This window comes from Aulonocara sp. 'chitande type north' Nkhata Bay, linkage group LG9 (genome assembly GCF_057382095.1).
Source record: "Aulonocara sp. 'chitande type north' Nkhata Bay isolate Kocher_YH1m ecotype deep benthic linkage group LG9, A_spYH_male_GT1.1, whole genome shotgun sequence".
In the NCBI taxonomy this organism is placed as follows: domain Eukaryota; kingdom Metazoa; phylum Chordata; class Actinopteri; order Cichliformes; family Cichlidae; genus Aulonocara; species Aulonocara sp. 'chitande type north' Nkhata Bay.
The window spans coordinates 10821540-10834584 of record NC_141352.1 but is presented as its reverse complement, the minus strand read 5'-3'; the positions used below and the strand labels follow the sequence as shown (position 1 = coordinate 10834584).

Here is a 13045-nt window from a genome sequence, read left to right as displayed (position 1 = left end):
CACCATCTTATCCTGAAGGGTCACCTCTTCACCCTCACATGGAAGAAGTAATCTGATTGGCATGGTGGTATGTTTGAAGCAGGTCCCTTGTTTAGCGCTGGAACCCAGTCACGATGTTTCATCCATTTCATCGGCTGGTTTGCTGCAATAATGCCAAATAATTAGCAACTCTATAAATAGCTAGAGAGTATTTTAAATTCAGGGAATTTAAAATAGAAAGTAGCTCGTCCACAGAAGGACTGGTAGCTCCCCTTACGATAAGGGTTCAGATCGCGCGAACAGGTGTGAATGTGAATGTGTGTGTTTAGTTAGTTTGTTTGTTTGCTTGTTTTAATCAATTTTAAATCATGCTTTTTATTTGTTTTTGTTTCTAATGTCTCTGTAAAGCACTTTGAATCACCTTGTTGTTGAATTGTGCTATACAAATAAATTTGCCTTGCCTTGCCTTGCCTAAATAGAGGGTAGTTCTGCAAAATCACTCAGTAGGATGTTTGTTCTAATTTGCTATGAGCTCAGAGTGCATAGAAAATAAAACTAATAGGCTCTGAAGAGTGATATGAACATATTTAGAACTTACCGGAATGAAAATGTCTGGAGCACCAACAGATATTTGGAGATGGAAGAGAACTGGATATCAGCTCGTCTCACAGCTGCTATCCACGCCTTCGTTTGCTAACATCAATACACGAGCTGCCTCATGTTGCTTCCAGGTTGGAAAAGAATGAAAAGATAAACCATTTTCAAGCTTATTGTCTTGCTGGTCGTGTGATCGAACATTGCAGCCGACCACACAGTAAATACGAACCATGGCTGTTGTGTGTGCCTTCGCTCCCTTTTCACTTGCATTAGACCCCCAAAATGGCGAATCGGGCCAAAATCCTTTCCACGCCCACCCCCGTGACATCACGCTCCAAAGCCCTATAACATGTTGACGATTTGTCAACTAGCGTAAAATATTACACCTCCTGTGCCGGGTCACGGTGAGAGCAGCCTAAAAAGGGAAGTCCAGACCTCCCATCCCTGGCCACCACCTCCCACCTTCCCGAAGGAACACCAAGGCTTCCAAGGATAGCCTTGGTAAGTAATTATTAGCAGTTATATTTCATACGTAAGTTGTAGACCTGTATACTATCTACATTAATTTGACAATCAATAAACTCTTCAAATCTGTTCATAGATCATTTTTACTGCATATTCTCTTTTCTGATTTCTGATAGCCCACAATCCAGTTCAGACATAATAAGTCACCATGATTACCACAACATTTAAAGCAGATGCAACAGAAATAAGAAATACGTTTGTACCAGATCCAAAGCTTTTGTTAAGATTATTTTTTTAGCTTCAAATTATTTTTTATCAGCACTCAAAGACTAACTGAGCAACTCAACAATAAACCAAAGAAAATGGATAGCACACACATATCTACTCTTTAAGTCTCTCTCAGAGTTTTCTAATGTATTTCATGTTTTATGTTTGGGTACAGAAGCTGTTCTGTTCAGACCAGTGGCGGAGCGTGGGGGTGGCTTACTGGGCTTAAGCCCGGGTTGTTTTGTCAGAAGCCCGGGGTCTTTTGGAGTGTAATTTTTTCATAGTTAGATGCCTGGCTGACAACTGTATAAAACAAAAACTACACACAATATTCAAAGAACATAGTGCACACTGTGGGAATTTACGACTGTGCGTGAATCCCCCCTAATATTGGTATGATCCGAGCTCAGGCACTAAGCACTGAGCAAGGGGGCGGGGGAGCTGCTGCTTCAAGTGCGCTGTTGGAGAAACGGAGCCAGGCAGACAGAGGAGAACTGAAGTTCGACCAGGTACCAAAGAAAATCATTTGTACTGTACAAATAATGTAAATATGACGGTGTATCACGAAAGATTGATATCAAACTGATCACTTTACCCATATTACGTTACTTCAAGTGAATCAACAAATGGCAAAATGAAAAGCACAACAACAATGCTTTTTCTTTAGAGAGTCTTAGCTTACATTTATGTTTATTTCATATTTTCAGTTGTTTCCCTCCACGGCTAAATAAATCGGTTTCAGTAATGCACAGATATACAAGAATGGACATAAGGAGCTTCTTTCAAAGAAAAAACTCAGGTAGATGTTATTTTATATATTATGCTTTGTATGTTGTTCAGTATATTTCTATGCAAAACAAGAGGAACTTCAATACACAGCAGGATATTCACAGTTTAAACCAGATATTTACATACACTTTATGGAGAAAACACAAAAACATTTTTTACTGTACAACATCAATTTAGAGTAAACTTGTTTTGTTTTGGATAAATAAATATTGAAATATATTTTGAATTAGTTAAATGTCAGAATAAAGAGAGACAGAGCTGTTTTTATCACTTTCATCAAATTTAGGAGTACATGTACACTAAGTTGGGTGGCTGTAGCTCAGGTGGTAGAGCAGGTCATCTACTGATCGGAAGGTTGGTGGTTCGTTTCCCGGCTTCCCCTAGTCTGCATGCCAAATATCCTTGGGCAAGATACTAACCCGAAATTGCTCTCCGATGCATTCATCGGAGTCTAAATGTGTGTGAATGTCAGTTAGAAAGCACCTAGGAAAAATGTGCTTGTGCGAATGGGTGAATGCACAAGTTGTGTAAAGCGCTTTGAGTGCTCAGAAGAGTAGAAAAGCGCTATATAAGAACCAGTCCATTTACCAGTTTATTGTTAATTAATAAGAAAACTCCAGACGATTCGATTCTGAGCTGAAGAAGCTTCTGATTGGTTAGTAGAGTCCATGTGAGTAAATTGGTGGCACAGCTGTGGATGCATATAAGGCAAAACACAGAGCCTGTTTCTTTGAAATGGGAAAATCAAGAGATGTCAACCAAAACACCAGGAAGAGAACCGTGGAGCTCCATAAGTGTGGCTCAGTTTGAATACAATTTGGTGCCATTTACAATTAAGAAATACAGAAAGTTTCTCTCTTTACCCTTAACCTCCTAAGACCCGAACTCTTCCACGGCATGCATTTTTAATTTTTTATTTGGGCATATTGGGGCCCAATGAATATAAAAACAAAGAATTATTAGATTTATTTTTTACCTTATTTTTGTTTTTAAGAAAAATAAGACCTACAAATGAGGGTATTCGTCTAAAATTATGATAGAACAGTAGCAGTATAATGTCCTCATAAGTGGATATCAGACCCTTGTTGAGCAAAATTGAGTATTTTGGCCTAAATAACCCAAAATGTGATGTCCACATATGTGGACGCCAGGTCCTAGGAGGTCAAAGTTAAAAAATATGTTTTTTATATTTATCAATCTAAAAAAATAAACATTTAGCCTGATTTGATGTTACAATTAAGAAAGTGTTTGTGTTTTGATCTGAAGAGTGTGTAAATATCTGGTTTCAACTGTATATTTGATGATGTTGGTGTTTGGATTGATTGACAGCACAAAGAGGGAGAGAGAGGAGCAGAGAGGGAGATGGAGAATGAGGACAGAACAGAGATGAACAAGAGCAGGTGAGACACACATGTTAGTCAAATGGTTGTTTACCAAAAGTATCACTGTATCATAGGTCCTCGTGTAGCTCATACCTAGTGTTTCTTTTTAGGTTTGTTATTTTTCAAATTCTACATTTATTAAGTTCTGCAGGCTTGTTTGTACAACAAGGCTAAATAATTATATAAACTTTTCTAAATAGTGGACTTTGGTAGAATTAAAAAATAAGTGTAGTGCAGGTCTATGATGATTTTTAGTGCTACTATCATCTACTTCTGATTCTGGTTCTGTTTTGGTTAAGTCCCAAGTAGTCCTGATTTTGAACTGTTGTAGTCCTGTTTTAATTCCGGATCAGTCCTGGGTCTGGTTGAATTGGGGTTTAGTCCGCGTGTCTTGATACAGCCCTGACTTTGTTCTGCCTTGCTGCTTAATTAAAAAACTAGTTTGATATACCTTTATACCTTTATTAGTCCCACAAGGGGAAATTTCATGTTAAGGCTGCCGACCTATTGTACGCAATGGCGGCACCATCTTGCCCATCCGACCATGCATACATTACACAAACATCACATGGGGAAGACAGGTCAGAGAGGTATAACATGGAAAAGCACAACATGAGGAAAGATAAACACAGTCATTACCAGGGTGTTGTTGTTCAGCTCCAGCCTTGAGACCACAGCTGGCACCAAAGGGGTCTCCGCATGAAGTGATGTTTGTTTTTACTTTAGTGCGGATGTCATCCAGGGAAGGACGGATGTTGTTTTACTTTGCTGTATTTTAATGTGAAGTGTGCTTATTTATTTTTTATATTGCATGTTTTGGTTATATCTTGTGGAATGTTTTATTTATCCTCCATGTTTTGGTTGCATCTGTCAATTTGTCCTGGAGAGACTCCGCCCCTTTTCCCCGTTTTACTAATTTGACACACCTGAGAGAAAGGAGCAGTGGTAATTTACAGAGCGTGCTCAGTGACACATAAGACTATGGCTACGTTCACACTGCAGGCGAAAGCGCATCAAATCTGACTTTTTTGACCCTATGCGACCCATATCTGATCATGGTATGACAGTGTGAACAGGACAAATCCGATATTTTCAACTCCGACCTGGGCCACTTTCGTACATGGTACTGAATCCGATACATATCTGATGTTTTAGAAAGCGACTGCTGTTTAAATGGTGACGTCGCATTAAATCCGTCTTTTACGTCACTGACACAAGACAGATGCCAATTATCAGCGCCGGAGAAGAGATCACGAACGCTTCCTGGCCGTCCAGTGTAGATGTCAGTGAAACTGTTGGGAAGACAACGTTGGAGAAACGTGAACATTTTATTTGTACTGTATAATCTGCAGATTCTGACAGAAATCTGCAACTATCCTTTGAAGCACCGCTCCTCTCTAAAACAGCAATACGGATAATTATTAGGCCATATGTAAATAACAAAATAACCTTATAACTTTAAGCAAAATTGGGAAACGTAAAGTCCGAAACAAGTCTTTATATTAAGGGCCATCAGTCAAACAATACTGGTTGGTCTGGGACTAAACAGAGCGCGTTGTGTGTGACGTCTTCTTTTGCGCATCTGGGCCACTTTGAGGGTTCACACTGGAGCGCGTTTGCTGTCACATTTTATTTGTAGTGTGAACAAGCAGACAAAAAAATCGGATTTGATCAAAAAATCGGAATTGAGCATTAAGACCTGCAGTGTGAACGTAGCCTATGTGGAGCTTGGCGTTCGAGAGAGGAGGATACAGCGCCAGCAACCAGGGACGCGGAGCGAGTGATCCGACTGCTGCAGCAACAGGAAGCCAGATTACGTGTCTGGGGGAAATTAGAGGCGGCGGACGGGCTGGTGCCGGTTGTCAGTTACAAAGAAACGGCGGGCAGAGTTAAGAGCTCTGCCCACCCGGGGTAAGTCTTTTGACTTGTCCCCTTTTAATGAATGAAAGCTGCCTAAAAGACTAGTGACTGCCGCTGCCTCCCTTTCTTTAGCGCAGAACGCGGAGAGGAAGGCGAGGACGCCGCCGGGTTTCCCTTCTGCACCATTTCACTGGATTTTTAATTCTTGGTGACTCTTATACCGTGACGGATGCCACTGGACTTTTAATGTTGTGTTTTATTGATTTTTATTGTGTTGTTCCCTGGCCAGGGTTGTTTTAATACATTTTATATTTTTAACTATTTAAATATAATAAATTATATTTTAACTATACAGTTTTTAATTCGTGTGCTTTCCCTTGGCAACTCCACTGCTCTGTCCGTTTGGAGGAAGGTTTCCCTCCTTTAAAAAAAACACTGTGGAAATAAAATCACCTTCGCTCCGTTACACGAACAACTCATATGAATTTCAAAGCTGTTCTAACAGTCCAACACTGGTCTCTCAATCTCCTGTCGGAGAGCCGTGAGCTTTCTATGATGTTATCCAAACTTACGTTCCGTGATGTTGTCATTCTTGTGGTCAAAGAGCCGATTCTGAGAACTCACGACCGCAGTGAGCTTCTCCAAGATGTTATCCAATTTAAGTTTAAGGTGATATTTATTTTTCCCTATATGAAGTCATTCTTTTTTGAACAAAACTCAAAACAGACCCTATTAATCTTTCAGTCATTTCTCACCCCCCCTCACCCTTTAGGGCTAAGCCCCGGGTGTATCAAATGTCTGCCTCTGCCTCTGACCCTCACTACGTGTTTAGGTGCACCGGGTCTGTCCAGCATCCTCCCTCACCACCTGATACAACTCACTACCAGGTGGTGATCAGTTGACAGCTCAGCCCCTCTCTTTACCCGAGTGTCCAGAACATATGGTCGCAGGTCTGGTGATACGATTACAAAATTGATCATCTACCTACGGCCTAGAGCGTCCTGGTGCCACATGCACTTATGGACACTCTTATGTTTGAACAAGATGTTCGTTATGGCCAAACTGTGATTTGCACAGAAGTCCAATAACAAAGCACCACTCGGGTTCAGATCAGGGAGGCCGTTCCTCCCAATCACACCCCTCCAGGTCTCGCTGTCGTTACCCACGTGAGCATTGAAGTCTCCCAGCAGGACAACAGAGTCTCCCCCTCCCTTCCTTCCCTCCCCATCTCCAGCTGCCTCCCTCTTCCCGCTCCACCACAACCACCCACACATGCAGGGCCTTGGAGTAGGGGTATGTCACCAGGGTGCAGAGGAGGCTACCCCCCCCCCCCCCCCCCTCTTCCTCTGTCCCCTTCTGGCTGCCTCTGCCTCAATTTTATCCCACAACTTAGACATTCACATTACTCACACCCTCATTACACATACATATAGGATCTTGGGGGTGGGCACGATACACGGAGTCCAAGTTACCATTAGGGTGTACACCTCACCTCTGGCATCGTTGCCCTCCTCTCAATTTTAAATACACGTAGACATTGAGGGCTAGCAGGAGGGACTATGCACTTACCTGCTGCTCTCTGGCAGGTAGCTCCATGCCCTCCTGGGTTTTAATTGCACCTTAGAACACACATGCATCAACACTACAATGAGTGGGTGGAGGGAGGTTTGGAGTCTTCTCCCACCCCCGTCCTCTGCGGCCTGCTGGAGCGGGGGGGCTAGGAGGAGTTGGCCGTCCGACTGGGGTGTGGGGCCTCCCTGCTGCTGCGGAGTTGGGGCGGTCTGCCTCTCCCCACCGCAGGGAAAAGGGTAACACCATCTGGGTCTGGGTGCAGTTCCCCCCCTCCAGGGGCAAGGGTACCTAGACCCAGTTCGTAGAGTACGCTTGGGGAGTGTGATCGTGTATACAGCGTCTCTTTATGTCTGTCTCCACGTCGGTTGAGTGTGGAGTAAGTGCATATGAGAGCATGAGGGTGGGAATGGATGTTTGTGTCTGTGTGTGCCTGTATGTCTGTGTCTATATGTCAGGTTGGGTATCAGACGCCACCTCTCTGGGGACATCTCAGGCCCTCCAAGGTTTGGAGGCCTATCTCCACCCACCACCACTTCCCCTGCGGACTCCCTCAGGTGTCGGTGCGTTGGTGGTTCTTTGTATCTGGTGGTGGGCGTCCGGGTACGCACCGGCTCACTCCTTGGCGGCCGCTTATTGGGGCTCGCTCGGGCCACTTCGGAGGTGGGGTGCCCCCGGCCTCTCGGCCTGGGGCTCGGTCACTCAGGCACAGCTGGCTGCCGGCGGAGCTCACGGGCGCGTCACTGCAACTCCCCCTGGCTTCTGCTCCGCGGCTGCTGAGTGAGCCCTCATCAGGGACTCTCCTTAGCTCTTACTGGGACAGTGGTGCGGCTGCCCCTCTGTGGGTCTTCCTTGGTCTCTTGTGTTCTGGGGGCCTCTGGATGTCTGGAGTTTTGATCTCCTCCATACCTGCTTGATACCATAGAGGACAGGGCTGTGGCTCCCCACACTCCCTAGCAGATCATTACATGGAGAAACCTTTGGAATGCAAGCATGCTAATGAACACAGGTATGCACACAGGTGTACACATGGGTATTCACAGACGCGGACTACAGCTTTCTTGGCTGCTGCCTCAAAGCACACTGTGCGCTGTCTATCTTGCGTGCTGCACAGTATCGTTTATTATTTAGTAACTATTGATATCTACTGTTAGCTAGTTTATTGTGATGGTGCTTTTTTTTTCTTATTATGTTGCTCTTTGTTGTTTGCTTTCTCTTCTGTTTTTTTTTCTCCATACAGGTGACCCAAGATGGCGCGGCCACGTCCAGACGCCTTCCTGACCGCTCCGCTCCGACTATCCACTTTTCTTGTTTTTTACTTATTTTTTGCTCTGGTTTACATCCCAAAATCCTCTAGTCTTATAATATACGACAGCGGATCACTTGTAAACATCGGTGCCAAGGTTGCACATCTAATCTTGGACACTTTTAAACCTGACCCTTCCTGGCCGCCAGAGATTCTACGCGGCGCGGAGAACAACAAAGGACGGGCCGCTCATCCGAGGCGCAGAACAAAGAAGCGCCGGGGAAAACGCGCTGGTATTAGGAACAGACTGAGACAGCAGGCGCATCGCGCACCACTGCCCAGTATCCTACTGGCCAATGTACAATCCATGGAGAACAAGCTCGATGACCTAAGAGCAAGGGTCACCTTCCAACGTGACATGAGGGACTGCAACATTCTGTGCTTCACGGAGACATGGCTGACCCCCACTGTGCCGGACCAGGCCGTAACTCTGTCGGATTCATTCTTTGTGCTCCGCGCGGACAGAACGGCAAAGTCGAACAAAACCAAAGGTGGAGGAGTGTGTTTCATGGTAAACAGAAAGTGGTGTGATGCCAGGAGCATTTCTACTCTCTCCAGCGGCTGCTCGCCACATCTGGAGTTCCTGAGCATTAAGTGCCGCCCTTTCTATCTGCCCCGTGAGTTCACCTCAGTCATCGCCACGGTGGTCTACATCCCACCCGAAGCGGACACAGGTATGGCTTTGTCCGAATTACATGATGTGCTGAGCTCGCTTCAAAACAAGGACCCGGGCGCAGCCCTCATTGTAGCAGGAGACTTTAACAAAGCGAACCTCAGACAAGTCATGCCAAACTTTTACCAGCATGTCTCGTGTCCAACGAGAGGGGATCGGATTTTGGATCACTGCTACACGCCATACAAGCAGGACTACAAAGCTGTCTCACACCCGGCTTTTGGGAAGTCTGACCACAACGCCATCTTCCTCATTCCCCAGTATAAACAAAGCATACGGAGGGAAGACGTGACCACGAGGGAGGTAAAACGGTGGACTGCCCAATCAGAAGCTACGCTACAGGACGCACTCAACGACGGCGACTGGGACATGTTCAGAGCATGCGCAGTCGACATCAACGAGTTTACGGAAGTAGCAGTATGCTTCGTCAATATGCTAGCGGAGGAGATTATCCCCACTGCGAGAGTCACCACATTCCCAAACCAGAAACCGTGGATGGACAGATCGATCCGCACTGCAGTAAACGCCAGGACCGCCTCCTACAACGCGGGTCTCGCCACTGGCGATATGAGCGCCTACAAAGCGGCCTCATACGGCGTGCGGCACGCGGTGAGAGATGCCAAACGCCGGTACCGGGAACGTGTGGAGTCCCGCTTCCACCAGGGCGACACACGGAGTATGTGGCACGGACTACGCACCATTACGGACTACAAAGCCAGGGACACTGCGCCGATCAACGCCGACTCTGCATTCACCAACGAGCTGAATCGGTTCTACGCCCGTTTCGAGGTTAGCCAGGCGGCTAATGCTATCTACCGCCTGACTACCGAGGACAGTGACGTCATCAGCGAGAGACCGGTGACCAGCATCGCAGAGCATGACGTCCGAGCGGCACTGAGGAGAGTGAACACAAGGAAAGCGGCGGGGCCAGACGGCATCACCGGCCGTCTGCTGCGCTGCTGTGCTGACCAGCTAGCATGTGTGTTCACTTACATCTTCAACGAGTCCCTGGCGAAGTCTGTGGTCCCCACATGCTTCAAAAGATCCACCATCATCCCTGTGCCCAAGAACAGCAAACCCTCATCCCTGAACGATTACCGGCCAGTTGCACTGACCTCGGTAGTAATGAAGGTGTTTGAGAGGCTGCTGAAGAACATCATCTCCTCCTCCATCCCAGACACCACAGATCCGCTGCAGTTCGCCTACAGATCCAACAGATCCACAGAGGATGCCATCGCCCACGTCCTACACACCACTCTCAGCCACGTGGACAAGAAACAGGGTAACTATGTGCGAATGCTGTTTGTTGATTACAGTTCAGCATTTAACACAATAGTGCCCTGCAGACTGTTCACAAAGCTCAGGGATCTGGGACTTAACAGCCGTCTGTGTGCATGAGTGTTAGACTTCCTCACTGGCAGAACTGAGGTGGTGAGGGTGGGCAGGTGCTTCTCCAACAGCATCACCATCAACACAGGAGCACCTCAGGGATGTGTCCTCTCGCCACTGCTCTACTCCCTCTACACTTCAGACTGTGTGGCCACCCATGGCTCCAACACCATTGTGAAGTTTGCTGACGACACAGTGGTGTTGGGTGCCATCTCCAACAACGATGAGGCGGCCTACATGGATGAAGTGAAGAATCTGGCATCGTGGTGCCAGGAGAACCACGTCCAGCTGAATGTCTGCAAGACCAAGGAGCTGGTGGTGGACTTCAGAAGGGGTCAGCACAGAGACTACAAGCCCATTATCATCAATGGAGCTCCAGTGGAGAGGGTGCAGTCCTTCAAGTATCTTGGTGTCCACATCACCTCAGACCTGACATGGGCTGCCCACATTCAGGTCCAGACCAAAAAGGCTAGGCAGCGCCTGTATCACCTACGACAACTGAGGAAGTTCAGGGTCTCTCCAAAGATCCTCAGGATTTTCTATACAGGCGCTGTGGAGAGCATCCTCACACAGAACATGACATCGTGGTTCGGGAACAGCTGTGTGAAGGACCAAAAAGCTCTCCAGAGAGTGATCCGTACAGCAGAACGCTGCTGCAGGATTGCTCTCCCCCCGCTTCAGGACACCTACACCAGGAGATGCCGGACTAGAGCAGCGCAGATACTGAAGGACCCGTCCCATCCTGGCAACAAACTGTTCCAACTTCTGCAATCTGGTAGAAGGTTCCGCATCTTCCGGGCAAGGACAGAGAGACTCAAGAGGAGCTTCTATCCCCAAGCCATCCGTGCCCTAAACACACACACCCGCCCTCTCACATCATCTATAATTGACTGAGACAGGAGTCTCTTCCAGACACTCTAAACCAAGGCGCAATGTACATTCCAAATTCCTTTAATTTTAAATATGTTTATATTGTCTATCCAGTAAAATAGTCAGATGTCTATTCATATTAATGTACAGAATTCACCTGCTTGCTGCTACTACTGCACATTCACCCAGTGTATATACTATATATATATATATATATATATATATATATATATATATATATATATATATATATATATATATATATATATATGTATATATATATATAATGTTCTTCCTCTACACCCCCCCCCCCCCCCCCAGATTTTTGCACATGTCGAGGAGCGTGTCAGGCTACATTTCACTGTGTGTTATACTTGTATAACTATGCATGTGACAAATAAAGAAATAAAGAACCTTGAACCTTGAACCCAGGTGTTTTTTTTTTTTTGTTTATTTGTTTTTTTTCTCTCTCCCCCCCCCCCCCCCTTCTCACCGTCTCTTCCCCACTTTGGTTTTCTTTCTCTCCCTCTCTTTCTTTCATTCTCTCTCCCTGTCCTATCCCACAGTCATGTCTGTCCCGTTTGTAGCAACTGAAAATAAAATAAATTCATAATTATAATAAAGGTCAATCAAATGGACCAATATGGCAAGGCCATGATGATCCACTTGATAAAGTAAATCCGCTTGGCATCTTTCTTGGCCTTAAGACAACAATTCTGATGGCTATAGATCCAAACGGGACACACAAAAAAAAAAAAGAAAAAAAAAAAAGGACAACAGAGTCTCGCGGAGCACCTTCCAGCCTCCCCCCTAAGAAGGCTGGGTACTCTGAACTGCCATTCGGTGCATAAGCACAGATGACAGTCAGGACCCGTTCCCCAACCCTAAGGTGCAGGGAACAAACCCACCGGAGAGAACCCCAACAGCAAGTCGAGGGGATATTAGAACACCCACCCCAGCCCGCCACCTCTCACCAGGGGCAACTCCAGACTGAGACAGAGTCCACCCCCTCTCCAGGAGACTGGTTTCAGAGCCCAAGCCATGCGTAGAGGTGAGCCCGACTGTGTCTAGCCAGTACCTCTCAACCTCACGGACTAACTCAGGCTCCTTCCCCGCCAGAGAGGTGACATTCCATGTCGGGTACCCTCCCCGGGCCTGGCTCAAGGGCAGGGCAGGGTAAACTGTTCCCTCGATGTTTTCTTCATAAGGGTCTTCTGAATCTGGTCCCTCACCCAGGACCAATTTGCCATGGGAGACCCTACCAGGGGGCAAAAACACCCAGACAACATAGCCCCTGGGATCCCAGGGACACACAAACCCCTCCACCACGATAAGGTAGCGATTCACGGAGATTCTTTATTACTTTTTTATTATTTCATTGTTGTTTTGTCCTCTGAGTAAATGTCAACCATAGTGTTGGAGCTCATCGCTCCAGGATTACAGACAACGTGACATTGACCAAACAACTGCAAATAATCTTTTAAATTGTACTCTATCAACCCTTTTCTTTTGTTTAAAAATTTCAGGATGCATGGTTCAGCCCTTGCGGAACTTTTAGGCCAGCAACTGGATTTCTAGGGGAGTGCCAAGCAATGTGACGAAAAGGCTTCTTTTTATCAGGAAGAAGAATTCAAAACCAAAGGAACCCCAAAGAAATTGTTAACCTTGCCTGGTACTGCTTTTTGCAGCAATCTAAGGTCTGTTGATGACTGCTTCAAAGCATTTTTCGCTTTTGATGCAGGTTACCCAAAGTCATGCATCCAAGTCTGGGAATTCCTTCACACTGTTATCTATCCCAGGTCGGGGAACGGGTCCTGACTGTCATCTGCGCTTATGCGCCGAGTGGCAGTTCGGAGTACCCAGCCTTCTTAGAGTCCCTGGGGGGTGCTGGAAGGTGCT

General features: G+C 46.2%; 1 protein-coding gene across 1 annotated transcript; it reads left to right on the top strand.

Annotated features, from left to right (window-relative positions):
• Nucleotides 1-8719: 8719 nt before the first annotated feature.
• LOC147321661 (uncharacterized) lies at nt 8720-12704 on the top strand. The gene is made up of 2 exons (XM_086305016.1): nt 8720-9821; nt 12673-12704. Exons 1-2 carry the CDS (start codon nt 8723-8725, stop codon nt 12702-12704), a joined length of 1131 nt encoding a protein of 376 aa, XP_086161142.1. The 5' UTR covers nt 8720-8722.
• Nucleotides 12705-13045: the final 341 nt, after the last annotated feature.